Here is a 17,913-nt window from a genome sequence, read left to right on the forward strand (position 1 = left end):
TGGAGAGGAAACCGACTGATAAAATTCAAAAATAACAGAACCAGGGCTGAAGACACCACGCTGGGCTGACAGAGAAACTGCTCAGAAGGATGTCACTTATCAGCTTTTTTTAAGTTTTTTCCCCATTTACTTGAATGAGAGCTTATTCCTGATTTATAACACAGATTCAGTGGTTAAGTTGAGTTTGAGCAACAAAAAACATAAAAGACTTCTTCCACAGGCAATGACCCAGTGACTGGTGAGTTTCTTCAAGATGCTATTTTGGCTCTGGCACTAAACACAGACAGGGAAATAGCTCTTTTGCGGATAAAACTATGAAAGGAAATAGGTGATTTTTACTGCCTGGTACGAGTCAGCCCATGGAATCAATGTTTTAAACACTTCATGGGCCATTAACCTCGGGCATGTGTCATATTAAACAAACACAAACCCTCACAAAAACAGTCACAGCTTCTTCTTCCTTGGTGCTTTCCAGTGATATCACACTGATCCATGATAAACAAGCTGCACACTGTGGGCTGACAATGATTGAAAAAGCACTTAAAATACTTCTATATGTCCTTAACATTTTGCTTGACATTAAGCAACTGTGTGTGTGTGTGTGTGTGTGTGTATCCCCGGAGGCAGAGCAGGTGATATGTGTGTGTGTGTGTGTGTGTGTGTGTGTGTATGCTGGGTGAATTGGAAGCAGAGGGAGGAGGAAACATTAAACAGAGGTTCTGTGTCCTGTCATCACACTGTCTAGACAGGACACCTCCTAGACCTAAGGAGGTCTTTGTCTGTCTGTATCTATCTCTTTTACTCACACACACACACACACACACACACAAACACAACGATACATCATGGTTTTAGTTCGTCTTCAGTCTTCCTGTGAGACATTTTTATTAAAAAGCATTAAAAGGTCACGAAAAAGTTTACACAAACGTGCACACAGAGAGAATCTTGTATGTGTGTTGTGTGCTTGAGTACAACACACACACACACACACACACACACAGGTCTCTCCAACATGCCAAATTAAGGGGAAGTGTGCTCCAAAACCATAGGAATGCTTACACCTGGCACAGATCTGACAAGAAGTGCTGAATCTTCTGCAATAATTACAGTATATTGCTATGGTTACTGGTCACACGCACTCACATCTTATCCCAGTAATCAAGTGTTTTTCTAAGTCAAAGGAACAATGGCGAGCTGCTGCTGGCTTTTGATGCCTTTTTAGTCTTCTGTGTTGGATTAGTTTTGTGGTCACAGCCTTCTTATAGCTCTGCATCGCCCAGCACATAAAGACATCTCAGTGATTCTCCTCAATGATTTGCTTTCGTTTAATTATCTGGGGTTAAACCTAGTTTTGGTGAGATATCTGTGTGTGTGTGTGTGTGTGTGTGTGTGTGTTTTGCATCAAGAAAATGAAAGTTAAAGCTTCAGTCTATACTTGATGTGGAGCTCCATTCCCTCCCAACCATCAGAGTCCAAACGGCCCTCATTTGAAAGCAGCTGTGTACACGCTGCTACCTGACATGTGGAGCTAGCGACTGACAGTTGGGAGGTAAATAGTGCCGTACAACAATTGAAAATTGTGGCTTTAAAATATACCTTAGACTAACTTTACCTTTGTGTGTCTTATCTTTCTGGTATTTGTCCAAAAACTATGCTTATAGCTCACAACTGCAACCCACACCAAACCTAAATAATAATAGCTAAACCTAAAATACAAGAGGGTGAATGAACTGAAATTTCTTACCCTTTTAGTACAACTTGATTGCAGAATAAAAGCTAAGCAGTTGCATTACCTAAAATAGTACTTGTACTTGACACAACTACCAGTCACTATTATCTACTCTCTCTGAAATTTAGGAAGTGATGCTTAGCTAACAAGCTAATATGGTTGGGTAGGCAATGAGCATAATCTTAATACGAAAATCAACCCGATGCATCAAAAATTGTCTACAACAGTGCACAAATTGACCAGATGTGTTCAGTATTGTTGAAGGAGTTCTTCTGTATGTTGTAACTGTTTTCAATCTGTGGTCTGAAAGCAGTGAACCTCCAACGTGGATGCAGCAAGATGTGTTTGATCACCTGAAGATCACAATTCACAAGGCCTCTGCAAACTAACTCCTAGGAGAATTCTCCTCCTCTTCCTGCTCCAGCAGTGAACCTGGTTGCCCCGGTGACAGCTTCGGATTGGATGACAGGTATCCCTTGGTCAATCTCATACTGCATGGCCTGGACAGAGGATGACCGATTAACCCAATAAAAAAATAACTTTTTTGTGTATCAGAAAGTTGTTGCTTAATTAACTCAACCTGGTGGCAATTTGAGAGGACATTAAATCAACAAACAGTGCATTATGACAAGGACAGTACAAGTGAAAGAACTGACCTGCTATTATATGTATGTAAAGCTGACATGTTGGTATCATAGATGAGGTATGATAGTGTAAAATTCCTACATCAGGTGTACCTGTGTGAAGGAGGGAGCGTCGTAGCAGCTGTACATGGCTGAGGAGCGGTCTGCCCGCAGACACTGCTGAGGGAAGGAGCTGATCTGCTCTGCTAGCTGCAGGGCTGCCTGTAAAGCTGAGGTGGCAACATGAAGTCAGTCCAACACAGTGACACAGATGAACACATACAACATTATTCATGCACTAACATCAGAAAGGCACACAGGTTAATGTGTTAATAACCACTTTTATTTTATTAGAGAAACCAAAATCACCAGCCCTTCCGTCCTGCATTTCCCTGCTGCTGGGTCTTTGTTAGCTTTAGCCATGCCACTCTGCCTCCTGGCCCACATGAAAGCACTGAACCACATCCAGATCAGTCCTATGGAAAAAACTACGCCTCATGATACCACGCTTTGATGCCCTGTGTGTGTATGTGTCGGTGAGCTGCTACTTCTTCGCTTCCCTCTGATGTTAAACCCGCGCTAAGTGATCATCCCTCAGAGAGGCCAATTAGGCCGAGGCTTGACTGTGGGAAGAGGAACTTCCTCAAAGAATTAAGCTAATCTTCTTCTAACATATAAGGAGAGAGGGGATGGAATCGATACGCACATGGAAAGGCTTTTTTGGGATTTAAGGATACAAGAGTGTTCATGCATTAATATAATACAGGAAATGCCATATTGAAATGCGTGCATAGCTTAATCCTCAGACTGCTGCTTGAATGAGTGAGGAGAGGACGGTGCTAATGTTGAGTTATGGCTTCAGCGCGGTGCTGGAGCCAAATAAAGAAAACAGATTCACTGGAACAAATCTAGATTATATATGATTTTGTCTGATCTTACCTACAAGACAGTTTCTTAAAAGCTATGTTTCCTGAATGAAAAACAATGGGTCACAGGCCTGTTTCTCTGTGGTGTCTACATGACCCACTTTTTTCATATATAAACACTTTTCATTTCATTGATAAAGTAAACAAGTATAAGGATCTGACCAAGCATTCAATGCCAACTTTCAATACTCGATGCTATGGACACATTTTGGTCTGTATTCATAATGTACTGAGGTGTGACCCTGAGCCCTATCCCTGATGCAGCACTGATTAACGCAGTCTAGACTAACTCCGATACCTTGGCCATTAGGAACAACTCTGTTAGCCAGTCCGTAGGCCAGAGCCTCCTGCGCTCCAATTGGCCGTCCAGTCAGAATCAGGTCGAGGGCTCGTGAAAGACCAATGAGCCGCGGGAGCCGCACTGTGCCTCCGTCGATGAGGGGAACTCCTGAAAGATGATGAGACATTCAGTATAAAACATGCCTCTGTGCTAACTTGTATGACTGTGATACAACATGAACCAAAGAGACTAGTTTATTTATAGCTACAGATTAGTTGATTTATCTACTATTTGATTAGTCAGTCAGTATTAGTCTTTTATCAAGAAAAAATGCTAAATACTACTGTTTTAAATTCTTGAATGTGAGCACTGGCTGCTGTTCCTTTGGGTTTCAGACAAAACAAGCAATTGACAGATGTCACCTTGGGCTGTAGGAAATTTTGAGGGACAATTTTGTGACATCTTGTCTAACCAGTACATCAAGAGAAAAACAGATTGATTGAAAATATTTATTTTACAAACTGAAAAGTAGTCTAAATAACAGACCAATTGAAAATCTACACCTTCGACAACTTCCTGCTGCACTGTTGCTCTACCACATTAGGAAATTCCTGTGCCAGTGAAACATATATCCTGAATATGGGGGGGTGGGGGTCTTCTAAAATTAACTTTAGACAAAATTTTCAATGACTTAACTATAAAAGGGGTAAGGAAATGTAGGCCACTGTGCCAGTGTATTGGGTTCAGGTCACTTAAGCGGTGTGAAAACAGCCAAAGAAACACTTAGAAATACATAACACACTGCTGGCATTAATCTGGGTTACAGCTGTCAGGGGAACAAAGTTATTCAACAATTTCACTCCTTAACTGTAACTCTGTTTTCTTTCCGTCAGTACGTGAAAACTCAAACTCCTGCTTACTCACAGTCTCACTGGACACATTTGCATTATTACTGAGACTACCAGAGAGAAAGAGGGATGTGAGGGATGTGAGGGACGGGAGGAAGAGAGAAACAAGAGGAGAGAGAGCACACTGCAAGGTACAGTAAGCTTCTGGCATCTGTCCTAATTTCTAAAGAGCACCAGCTGGAACTGGCATACTTTCTACCGTTCAGCGCTCCCAAGTTCCACGCCACAATCCCGACTCCCTAATTCCTCCAAGTCGCTGATTCCATTTGACCGCCTCTTATTGAGAGCACATGTGTCGGACATGTTTTTATAACCCCAAATCATCATGCTAGCTTTCAATTTTTTTTTCTCCCCGCTCTCTCATTCTGTAGGGAGTCGAGGAAATACTGTGATTCTATTCATACTCCGCGAGCTACTCTCTTTCTCCATGTCGTTCAAATAAATTCAATTGGAATACATGGAATAGCAGTGTTAATATACGTGCGACCAATCCAGGGGCCTGGTTTGGGTTCAGACAGTCAGCACATATGGCGCTCTGACAGACAGAAGACTGTGATTAGGTGGGGGAGGAGGGTGTTACACTGTCTGCAAATACTAGATTTCACTCAATTTTTCAGTCAGCCCCCATTACAGGAATGTATTCTACTGAAATGTAAATTACAGAGTGTACAGCTGAGCACCGTGAGCCGATGAGATGCAACATAAATGAGGCCTGAAGTCCTTTTGCTTCCATCATAAGAATAGCGCAGATCCTTGCACAGGTGTGTGTCTGAGTGTGTGTGAGGTTCAAGGTCTTTTCAATATTGACTGAGACAACAACAACCGAGAGTGATTCAGCCAGGGTTTTGCTCCGTGGAGCTTTGTCTTGCACCACATGTAACTACACACAACTGTGTGGCATGGTGGTACAGTGGTTAGCACTGTCGCACAGGAGGTAGAGCTCGGTAGAGTGGGTTGGGGGTTTGATCCTCAGCTCCCCCCATCATGTCGAAGTGTCCTTGACCAAGACACTGAACCCTAAGTTGCACACACACACACACACACACACACACACACACACACACACCAACCTGTAGTCCAGTGGTTCCCAACCTTTATTGTCTGATGTACGCCCGCAGTCCTATCAGATGAACTCAAGCACCCATCAGCACCACCCCAAGTTTAGAGGATGGGCGTTTCAACAGTTTCTCCATTACTTTTAGCTAATTATTTAAATTATGTACCCATTACTTTTAGCTAGCTAACTCTTCAAATATTTCTCCATTACTTTTAGTTTAGACAGTTTAGACTTCTCTGCTCACTTGCTAATGTTCACACTCTCAGTCGCACCACCTAATGCTCAGGTGCTACAGCTGACTCAATATTTGATCATTATCTTTTCATCAGATTGTAATTTCTTTTATTTTTCAATTTGTTGTGCACCTCTACAGTCTTTCCACGTACCCACTGGCAACTACCCTCTGGAGTACACGTACCCCTGGTTAGGAATCACTTGATTACAGCAAAGGACAGAAAGAGGGAGAACAGGGAATGACAGAGAGAGACAGGAGGCTGGCTGGAAAACAGTGAGAGGCTGGAAAGAGGCAGAGCCTGACTCTAGGAAGGATAGATAAAGAGCCAGGTTGACCTCCAGTCTGTCTGTCTGTCTTTGGTGCTGCTGTTGGCACCATCGCTATCAGCAACCGGAAGGATCTCCCTTCTTATCCACAACACTCGTCTCCAGCACCTCCAACCCTCACCCTCTCTCTGTCTGATAGTCCCGTCTCTGATGTGTCCTGTTTGCGGGAATTTACACAGACCTGTGCTTTGTCCCACATGAATGGGAGTGGAGATGTTGGGAGCACCTCCTTGAAGTAGTTTTAACTCAAAAGGCATGTTTGGCTTGAAAGGAGGTTGGTTGATGGCTGAGGCGGAGAGCGGCGGCCTCTGATCCCCTATCCCAAGTTTCATAGAGGAAAATGTTTGGCAGTGATCCTGATACAAGATAATCAGTCTGCGTCGGCAAAACCAAAGTGTGGATTTGTCATCATTGGTCTTCAATAATGAGCTAGACATTTGGAAAAGAGCCCCCTGCCTTCTTGTTCAAAGCAGATAAGCCCATTGTCAAGAGTGCGGCTTGTTATTTACAAGGTTGAACATGAGTCAGCAAAGCCTATTGTTTAATAACTAGATAAGGGGTGGTTCTCTTCCTGCATCATAAGGCCATCACAGCTTATCGGACTGACGTGTAGGAGAAGTCTGGATGAAAGAAGAAACCTTGTATTTTATCTAGAGCGTTTGATATAATGTGTTGGCCTGTGATAGCAGCACAGTTCAGCTCTTCCTGAATCCTATTTGAGTCATCACAAATTGTGTTTCGAAAATTAGGCTTCGTAGGTCTTTAGGATCCTCAATCAGAATTCATTTGCTAAAAAAACTACTTAATTTCAATAATTTTCAGCACAATTAGTTTTGAATAATATTTGAATCATTTCTAAACAAATTCTGTCAGTCACATTTAGTAATGATACAAAGCTCTCAACTGCTGTAACTTGTACTGATGTTTCGAAATGTCAGTGGCTGAAAGAATGGTTAACTACATTGCAAACTGACTTATTAAAAACCTAAACTACGGCTTCTTTACAATCAAAAGGCATAACATAAATGTTAGCAATGGTTCCTTTAACTGGGCTAAAATCGGAACAAAAACATAAAAGTTAAAAAGAGATTAATCTGTGTTTTATAGTTTGTTTGCATCTGTGCATATTTTTGGTACATTATTATAAGTAAGTATAACCGGCTTTCTTTTAAAAATTGCAAGCATGTATTCAGTGTGTAAAATCCCACCAGGCAGCAGTTATTTAAGAAAGAAAAACAGAGCTGGGCCAGCTAGTATTCACCCTGCTGAAATGTCAGAGGAATCCTTACCAGCTGAAAGACTGCTGCTCTGTGGCTGACCTCTGAACTCCTTGTGCACTTGGGTACCCAAAACAGAAAAGTGATCATTCTTGTACCTAATTTGGTGCCAAGTGGGACGGGAGGAGACCACACTCCACGGCACATCACCTCCACCATCTACAGCTGCTAATAACTTGAGAACAGAGTGTGAAACACGACACACTGAGGTGTTCTGGTTTGCTGCTGGTGCTGCTGGCATCCTCACCACATCAAAGTAAAACCCACTACAATGGCCTCCCATGAGGGTAATGCGATTAAGTTTGATGTGGATTAACGCTTTCCGGACAGCTCCAGACTAAATGGACAGAGGGAAAAGAGCAGGCCTACTCACATTGGGCTGGGTCAAAGATGAGTGCCACACAGTTAACTTGATTTCATGTATTTAACCCACTGAGTTAATACCAGGGCTGTGTATTCTTTCATTTGCAGAGCACCATTATGTGAGACCACCAAGGCTGCAAACAGGGTTAAAGCATGAAAATGGCAGAGGACGTGCAGCACCTTATCAGAAGGAACAAAATCACATGAAAGTTTAAGCATGATCAGATCCTGTTGGGAACGAGTTGTCGTGATTTGTCATTAGACTGATATGAAACTATCTGTAACTGTCCAAAACAATGCCCATATTTTGCCATCCACTTAAAATGTTGACTGATTTCCGTATCTGCACACATCTGCTCTGTCCATTCACTCTTTATGGAAAAGAAACCTGAAGTTTCAAAAGGAGTGCTGGTTTTTAGGCGAGGTGATGTAATCACTGGACTATGTCACTCAGTTTCAAACTCACTGAGCGGGTGTTTGAATTGGCCGATGTTATGTCAGCTTTGGACTGAGGTTTGACTTCGATTCAACATGTGGCTTCTTCTTCTTTGGCATTCTTCATCTGTCCCTAGTCCAGGTATGAGACAGGACTTAAAAACTGTGAAGAAGAGAGAGGGAGGAGACACCAACATGACGGGCTGGGGTGTTTGAGGGGTCTCCATTTAGCGGTCTCCATTTCAAACAGGAAAATCGGAGGAGCGCTATCGTAACAATCGTGAATAAGCTCCATGCTTGCCTGATTTAGACTCACCATTTAAAGAAAGGTCCTTCAATGAAGTATTACTGAACTATTTTAAGTTTCCTTTTCCGGTGCCAACTTTTTTTTCTTTGTGATGTTCCTCTGGGTTAAGGAACCAAAATAACATCAGGGAATTAGGTAAGCACGGTGGTTTTTCATTCAGGTCTCTCAAAATTCAACGAGCAGTAGACACTAATACCAGACTCCTGTGACGCAACCATCTCCTCCTTCTCATTTCCTCCTTGGCGGAGCAGAGGGGCCCCAGACAGGAAGCCACAGGTTCGGCAGCCAATCACGTGCCAGAAAACTGTCAGATCCTTATGGTTGTCATTGGCCCACATCAGAGCGGTGCAGCGAGCCTCTGAGGGTTTTTTGACTCCAAAGCCACTAGGGATTCCCTCCGGCTGCTGCCATCTGTGCCCGACCCCAAAACGGTTACAGAATTCAACCATTAAAAGGAACTAATCGGTAAGAAACACAGGATCTTTAAATAAACTGCGTCCCACAGAGCAGCACTGCTTTGATGTAAATGGGGAGGGAAGTTCGGTTTTCAATTGTTTAATGTTGGGAAAATAAATAAAGTTTAAATGCATGCTGCTGTGTCTCTTTTCTCTAAGCTTTCTTATGAGAAATGTCTCATTTTGGAATGCAGCCCCATCAAATCTTGCTAATGTTCCCTCACCCACACCAGGATTTAAACTACACTAACTACAGGTTCGAAAATGTGAAGATGTTGGTTGTGCAGCATACAACTACGCAGAGTATGGGGATAAAAATGCTGAAAACCAGCAGTCAAAGCAATAATCACTCACTAAATGCACATCTGACTGAGAAACCACAGTGGTTTCAACTAAGCTGGAGGAAACAACTCAAATGTGTTGACAAACAAGCCTTGAAGATATGTGGCAATCAAGGCGCTGAGAATTCATTACTGGGAGGAAATGTGCAACTTAATGTGTCGAAACCACAGTAATGCTCATTTCTGCCTCCCAAACATATTTTTAAGCTGATGGAAGAGGTTTGAGTGCAGGCGTTAGATTAATCTCATTCCTAATGGGACACGCAGAGCTCAGACTGAGATTTCTGAAACTTTTGAAAGTTTGTCAGTTTGTGTCCACAGCCGCACTGATAATATATAGTTAAAATTATGACCCTGGCATTATGCGTCTTCTCCTGTGTCTCCCCTAATCTGTACCTCCGTCTTCAATGCTAGTGTTTTCCTACTTCTCCTCTTTTCGATTCTGGTTGCTGGAACTTGAATGTTAACAGCAGGTGATGTACAGAATTAAAAGTGGCAAGCATGATCAGTTTTCTAGGTGAGATATGTATTTTTAACACCTACGTCAATGTTTTAACTTTTGGTAAAACATTCTTCGACAGAGACTCTAATTGCACAAATCATATGCATGGACATATGCAATTAGATGTGATAAATTGCACAATGTTTTTCTTTAAAACCCTATTTCTTTCCTTTCATGTAACAAAAGAAGCCAAAAGTCTCAAATGTTGTCGAAACACAAGCAGCTGTACAATAACTTTGCCTGCACAAAATAGTCTAAAATTTTGATGATTTTTTGATGATCTGATTTTAAATGACAAAAAATAGGTAAACAATGTTATAAATACGAAAAGACATTTGAAAATTTTTGATACTCGGTGCTACTGACTTATTTTGGTAAGTAATAAAAAGATCAACTAATTGAATTGACTGAAGTTAAAACCTAATTTGGTGTACCTCGGTTGAAGGCTTTTTCTTCTTCCCCATTAATATGGAGCATTACATTGTGGTGCTTTTATATTGTGAATTAATTATTATGTTTAGCTATCAGATATATCATTATAGGCCTAGACTATTCTCTTGGAAAAGGAGAATTTTAACATTAGCTATAATAAAGAATTAAGCTATTTGTCTTCAATGACAGGGAGTTTACATCTGTCTCTTTAACTGAGAAGTAACACCGCAGAGAGACTGGAGCGTGGCCTGGCACTGAAGTCTGGGAGGACGGACAGTCGGACAGACAGAAAGACAAGGGCACTGCCAGGATGCTCTCTTGTTAAATTACAGGCCTGAGATGATAAGCCCTGCATGTTTACACTCTAAATCTAGTGCTGCCAGTAAATTACAGTACAACAGTTGTATTTATAAACACCATGGTTGTATTTTAAACCCTCTAGCAGCATGGCTAAAGCAATGACAGTGCCATGAGAGATGCTGCAATGGTCCAACACGAGCCACTACATAGTCAAGCCAACTTTGACTTGCTGGGATCAGGATTAGCTTAAAGTGTTTACAGCAGAAGATCCAAAGCACTACTTGTTCTTTTAAAAACTACAGCTGAGTCAGCGGGCAAACCATGCCAGTAAGCTGCGAGACGCCAAGAAAGGAAAATGTTGTTTATGAGGAAATTGTGTGACATAAATAATATGTAAGCCCTGTTTGGCCCCGCAGTGGAAACCTGGCAGTTGGTTGCTTCCTCTCCTACTTATCAAGACTGCCCAGCAGACTCTGGCTGGGATGCCAAAAGGTCACGGTCACTGGTGTTATCGCACTACGACTCCGTCCTCGCACACAAACAAGAGGAGGCTGGGGTGATAACAGAGGACAGAGTAACAAAGTTGAAAAATAGAAACAGCATCAACTTCCTGGCATTAGTAGACAGATGATGTATGCTTGGATGCAAACAAAAACACAAGGATACTTTCATGGACAGACAGAAGGAGCAGCAACACAGAGAATAAGGTGGAGGAGAGACAGTCTGCTGAAAGTAAGGCCGCTGGCTCTTCTACAGCACCACAACTACTCCTGTTACTTCTGCCAATAGTGACAGGACTGTATTAGTAAAATTCACAGTAGCAGGATTAAGAGAGAAACAGTATGCTCATTAGTAGCACTAGTAAGACAAAAAGAACAACAAAAAGAAGTAGCTTGAAAGCAGCTTGAGCTCAGAGCAGCAGCATGAATACTGACAGAAGATGAGTCAACATCAGCAGTAGCAGCTAGTGGCAGTAGTCGAGGTAATACTACTACTACTAGCACAAGTAGAGAAAAGTGTTTCAAGTACTTGTAGCAGCTATGCAAGTGCTAAGAGGTAGCACTGCTACTACTGCGGCAACAGTATTACTGCCACGGCTACTAGTGAAAGATGTAAAGACTGTAAAGACACTACTGGTAGAACAGTATAGCACAGTACAGTAGTAACTGCAGTAGCAGTACACAGCGGTAGCATGAGGTGTCAGACGTACCAAACCTGCGACAGAACACTCCCATGATGGCGCTCTCCTCCACCACTCTCAGATCTGCCAGCAGAGCCAGTTCCAGCCCTCCAGCCACAGCGAAGCCACTGACTGCTGCTATCAGCGGCTTCGACAGTTCCAAACGAGATGGACCCTGGAGGAAACAACCGGATTAGTACATCAAAACACACACACACACACACACACACACACACACACACACTCACACACACTCTCTCACTCTCTCTCTCTCTCTCTCTCTCTCTCTCTCTCTCTCTCTCTCTCTCTCTCTCTCTCTCTCTCTCTCTATACATGCAAAGGACTTGAAGACAGTGAAATCAACACAGAAGAAATACTCATTGTTAATAAGGCAACAAAACTGCTTCCAGCAGAATAAATCCACTATACATGCTTGTTTGCCTCTCTGATATCCATGGTTTATCTACTAAAAATGTTCCAGATTTTATTTCCAGATTTCTTTCTCAAACTGTCAAACAAAAGAGTAACAAATGATCCATGTTCTGGCTGTCACTGAACAAATGAAGCACTATGTATTCTGTAAGACCTAACATGCAATCCAAACTGATGTTATGGAGGCTGCTCTTTTCAGTACATCATTTATGTTATGATCCTTATTCTTTGTCAAGAAGGGAAAATTATTACTCATTATTGAGGCATTTCCCTGATTCAAAATCATTCTCTAAACCCAAATCTTCACCACTACCTGTCTTACCAAACTGTTAAAAATATTCACAATCATGACTGACCACATCTTCTGGTTTTATATTTTTGTGGAAACCTTTAGCCCTCCATTAAGATCATAAGGAAATATAGATATAACCCTCACTAGCACACGCAAACAGCCCGAACAGCGCTCACCATCGGACCGGGACCCTTGGTGACATCTTGCTCCAATTTGAGGGAGGCTGTGTGATTGGCCAGCTCTTTCAGATCATAACCAGCGCAGAAATTCCCTCCTGGAGGAGACCACAAAATTACAAAGTATGGCAGCTGGAAAGTCAGAGAGGAAGGGAAAATGATGAGGATGAAAAAAACAACAAGTTGGAGCTGGAGTCCGAGGGCTGCAATTTGGATAGCAGCTTGCTTTGGGTTGGCTGGCACACAAATGCGTCTCTTCCCTAAAGAGCCCAAATCCAATACATATTCACAGATCATGCATGTGCTCACTCACACACACACACACACACACACACACACACACACACACACACACACACACACACACACACACACACACACACACACACAATATCCTCATTAATGGAAGACTAACATACTCCAACCACAGCCCCTTCCGTTGGATTCATGTGGTAATTACAACATTACCCAAGAGGCCTACAAACCCTATGTCACAGGGACTCATAAAATCCTCCTCTCTCCTTAATGTAACAGTAATGAAAATGATTATAATGAACACATGTGCCAGCAACACCCATCAACTGGGAGCTTTGATTGCAGCTGTGGGTCAGTGCAGGGCAATTATAGAAAAACAGTGCGTCATGCTGTTTATGGGAGCAGCGATGTGATGGAGCTCCCTAAAGCCCTTTGTCCTTGTAGGAAAAAAAGAGCAGGAGCTATGAAGAGCTGGTGATCTTTCAGCATTACTTAAACTCTTAGAGGAGGTTTGTTAGTGGACTGAGAGGCCAAACAGATAGATATCATATTTACTTATAATTTGAGCGTTGAACAGTTAGACGTGAACTCTTTCCATTAAAGCGGCGCAATTATATCAGAGATGTTGCTATGAGAGAAGAGCAATGATTGGGAGACTAAGCTGATCAGTGAGGGATCAGTCTTTGGTTAACCTGGTCAAAAATTATAGACATACAGAACCACTGATGAAATGTCACATTGCTTCATGCCAAAAACATTGAGAACCACTGTTTAAGACAAACGTGCATTCAAATTTTAAGCAGTTTGGGGAAGACCCTTTCCTGTTTCAACACGACAATAGGCAATAGACAACATATCACGGTAGGAAAAGAACAGGAATAAATAATTAAATGAATGATGGCTGAATTCCATTTAGCTGCTTCAGTTTCAGGTTCCTGGTGTTGTGCACGCTGGCTCACTGTCACGGCTTACTGGGACACTTGAATAAAATTTGCGTTAATGTCACTTTAGTAACACCTTTTCCTACTATGAAAAATCAAAATGTCTTCTGTGAAAAAGTAAAAAATGAAAGAAATGGTTTTACCAGTTTGGTGTAGAAGACCAGTCAGCACAGTTTGTGATAAACAGGAACACCAACTGTTCTCATGAGATGCTACTGCTGAATTTGGTTAATGTCATGTTTCACTGCTGTGAGAACCACAAACCAAATTCCAGTCACCTGTGTTTTACTTGAATGGATTTCTAAAATCTTGAGCGAAAACTACATGGACACCTCTTGGAGCTAGTGAGAAAATGTGTTTTTTTAATTTTAGTTTTTTGGAATTTGAGTAAACCGACCGTTTTCATGGGACTATTGAGGCTTTAGTTCAGCTCAACATGTGCCTGTAGTGACACAGCTGGGTCGACATCTAGATTGTACCGGACCGCAAACGGCCACAGAATTCGAATCCCAAACACTCCAAATATGCGCCAGCATACTCAAAAACCTGCAGAAAGCAATTACTCTTAATTTCACAAGTTAAAAAAAACATGTCGACACTGAAAAATGAGAGCTTGAGAGATCGTGTTGGCGCTAATTTGAACAAAATGGATTCCTTATGTTTTCAGAAACACTACATCCAACCTAGAACCTCCCTGCTTGTCATCTCATAGCACAGACAGACTGCTAATCACAGCTGAGGGTCAGTCTTCTTGTTACAGCGGAGCAGCAACGCAGACAACCTGCTGACAGGATAGTGTGGTGGGACGATTAAAAGCACATTACAGACATTGTGTGAATCACAGAAGAGCCACTTTTGCTGGAACGACCTACTGTGCCGCTCACTGCTAACCCATTTAACACGGGCTAATTACTCTCCAACACACACTGTTTTCTGTTCACAGCTGAGACTAGTGGCACTCGGCAGCCGTCATCTGGAGAGGCTCCAACCTCTGAAGTACCAAACAAAGCATATACTTGTGTCTCTTGAGGCCACAGTTCATTTTCTACAGCAGACAGGTTGATCCAGGTTGAAGACATTATTTCCACTGAGGGAAGGAGTTCATTCAGTGTGTGTGATGATTATTTTTAGAGGTATTAGGAGCTGTGGCATGATCCTGGCTTTGGGCGGCTGACACAGTGCAGGCCACCTCACAGGTGTGTGTGTTTTTTCTGTGCGTGTACTACTCTGGTCACCTTGGCATTTCGGCTAGATCTAAGGACTTCAAGTAGCAAAGGCTGGGAAAAAGATGCAGAGGAAGAAGGTATACGGAGAGAGGGTAGGCGAAGAGATTAAGGACTGAGGAAGAATGAAAAGAAGTTGCAGTAAAACAAATAACATTTCAATGACTTTCCCACCCCCTTTCCATAACTGTAGGTTGTGGAAGTGCTCTGATGCAATGTTCTACCTCTCTGGTTTGCAAATATTTTTCAGCTCACACAAATGAACAAAAGGTTACTTATTGTACCACGATGTTAAGAAGGTGAAGTTGAAAAATACATTCTGGCATGCTCATATAAATTGTTTTTTGCTGTGAAAGTGTCTAACATTCTGTAACTTGCCAAGACAACACCTCCAATTCCCTGATTTTTTCCTTAGTAGTTTGGGAAATGCGCTTATTCGCTTTATTGCAGAGAGTTCAGATTCAAAGATCTATGCTACTCTCTTACTCCAGGAAGTTATTGATTAGTTAGAGGGTACAGATTAAACTAACAAGATATAATGTGTTAATTACTGAGGTTTAGAGGTGCTGGTAGGTGCTTCAATGTAGCTTCAAATTTAGCATACAGCCATAAGTAGTATCAATCGTCAATAGTATCAGCATCATCTAACTGCAAGAAAGCAAATAAGCATATTTCCCAAAACATCGACCTATTTTTTTAAGGAGTAATGCTCTCAGAGTGTCATGAAAAGCTGAAATGTTAAAAAATGAGGGGCAGATAAATAGATGAAGATAAAACACAGAAGCTAGAGCAACCTATGAGCAAGACACTGAACTGAAAAGCAAATGTTCATCCACCCATTCCATCTCTTACCTTTCCCATGCAGGACAGCCACGTTCAAGTCTGTGTCACTGTCAAAGGCCTCCAGCTCTTCGAGCAGACGCCTCGCCGTCTCCTGGTTCACCGCATTACGCACCTCAGGGCGGTTTATCGCCACAGTAACCACAGACCCCCTGCGCTCTGTGACCACAGTCTGTCCCGCAACTAATGACAGAGAATGATAAAGATGCACAGAGAGAAACCAATGTGGACCACAACACTTAGAAAGAGGCCGACCCAGAGACATTAAGTTCAAACCCCACAGTAGGAGGGATGGAGGTGGAATGCAAATCGTTTTATGTGGACAGACTTGATAACAGAAACCGTGACAGACAGTGAAACAATGAAAGAGATGGTCTGGGCTGAGGTGAGTCAGTGTGTGTTTATAAGTGTGTGTGCCAGTGATTGTGGCTTGAGGTTGCAGCAGGCAGTTGACCTGACATTGTTGGGGTCATCCCAGGGAATCCAGCTGTCAACCGCAGCCAGAGGCAACTGCATCCAAGAGAGAGCAGCAAAGGAAAACAAAACTACTGGATGCTTTAACCTCGCTCACACAGGCTATTCTAAGGAGAAGGGACTGCTAAACAAAACCCAGTGAAGTGAGGCCCTGCAGGATGGGGCGGGGGGTTGTCTCAGGCAGCCCTTTCTACTTTGCTACACCTCAAGCTAATTATCACGCAGTCAACCACGTTTTAACTACCTGTGTGTAGTATTGTTTTCCATTTTATTTCACAGTTACATTTTAGACTTTTTAGACTGAGCAACATGCAGTGAGTCAGCAGGGTAACGCAGATCAAGATCATGTGTCAGAAGTATAATCGTTTAATAATGTTGTTATAATTGAAAGGGTTTTCACTTCATTTCTATAACACATTAAAACAAACAAAGAAAAAAGTTAAACAAAACAAATAAGAATAGCTCTGAAATGATTAGTCAATTAAAAATGTGTCACCAACTATTTTGATAATTTACTAAAGTCATTTATTTATTAAGCAAATCGGCCAAAAGTGTTCTGGTTTCAGCTAATCAAACGTGAGAATTTATCAGCTTTTCATATATTTATTAGACTCAGTAAACCATAAAATTAAATTATTAAGGATTAGGTAATACGAAAGCTACAATTAGCCTTTTTCATAGCACACGTTTTAACATGTCATAGTAGGAAAACCACAGATGGGATTGAAAACATTAAAAATGGCTGCATACCATTTAGGTTTACCACTTTCAAGGCCTTGGTATTGTGCATTGCGGCTCAGACATCTCTTACTGGGTCACTTAATGGAGCCGAGCCCTCATTTAAGATGATTAATTACACCTGTGCTTGTTCTGTTATGACCCGTCAACATGTATGCTGTGAAACTGAGCCGTGAAAAGCGTTCAGGGACTGGATAACCCTCCCCTCCATGTGTTTAAAGATATACTTGTGGAAATAATTACTGACTTATTTTAGTGAGCTTTGCCTCTTTTGTGTTCTGTGTTGACTCTAAATGATGTTATTGATGATATCTTGCCTTGAAGACCCACAGCCCTCGCATTAATTAAAACTGACTATGATGTAGTACAGGTGTGTAATGTCTGTGCGGACATTATGGAAGCCTCTGCTGCCTCCTACAGTCATTATTAAGTTACTGCGTGTTTACACACATACCTCTTCCTGTGTCTTCACCTCCCGTTGCAGTATTGTAGGATTTCGCTCGCCACAAACTCGCCTTTATCGACTGTCCAAATGTTTTACTTTGATAGGTAGCCCCTAACATTGGTGTCAACGTCCGAAAATGTTTCAGTGCCGCCATTGAAAAACACTCACTCATGAAAAACCTAAAAGCTCTGAGACACAAAACAATCGACAAATTAAGGGCTACCACATTTCAAAATATTCAAATGTCTTAAAACAAAATCTAGCGTTACAGTGTACTCTTTACTAATTATGGTAACTAACTTCAGCACAACTCTAATATCAAGGTGCAACACGTTTATACTTCCCCACAGAAACAAAAACAATACACAAGGTTCTGGGACACACATTGGTGCATTGCAGTGGTAAAAACCTCTGCGTACAG

At 42.0% G+C, this 17,913-nt stretch overlaps 1 protein-coding gene across 1 annotated transcript; it reads right to left on the reverse strand.

Annotated features, from left to right (window-relative positions):
• Positions 1-1,834: 1,834 nt before the first annotated feature.
• Positions 1,835-17,751, reverse strand: LOC139304346 (enoyl-CoA hydratase EchA19). The gene is made up of 7 exons (XM_070928271.1): positions 17,502-17,751; positions 15,848-16,018; positions 12,577-12,674; positions 11,707-11,851; positions 3,577-3,726; positions 2,467-2,582; positions 1,835-2,229 (listed from the first exon to the last, which is right to left on the reverse strand). Exons 1-7 carry the CDS (start codon positions 17,662-17,664, stop codon positions 2,122-2,124), a joined length of 951 nt encoding a protein of 316 aa, XP_070784372.1. The 5' UTR covers positions 17,665-17,751; the 3' UTR covers positions 1,835-2,121.
• Positions 17,752-17,913: the final 162 nt, after the last annotated feature.

This window comes from Enoplosus armatus, chromosome 21 (genome assembly GCF_043641665.1).
Source record: "Enoplosus armatus isolate fEnoArm2 chromosome 21, fEnoArm2.hap1, whole genome shotgun sequence".
Classification (NCBI taxonomy): Eukaryota; Metazoa; Chordata; class Actinopteri; order Centrarchiformes; family Enoplosidae; genus Enoplosus; species Enoplosus armatus.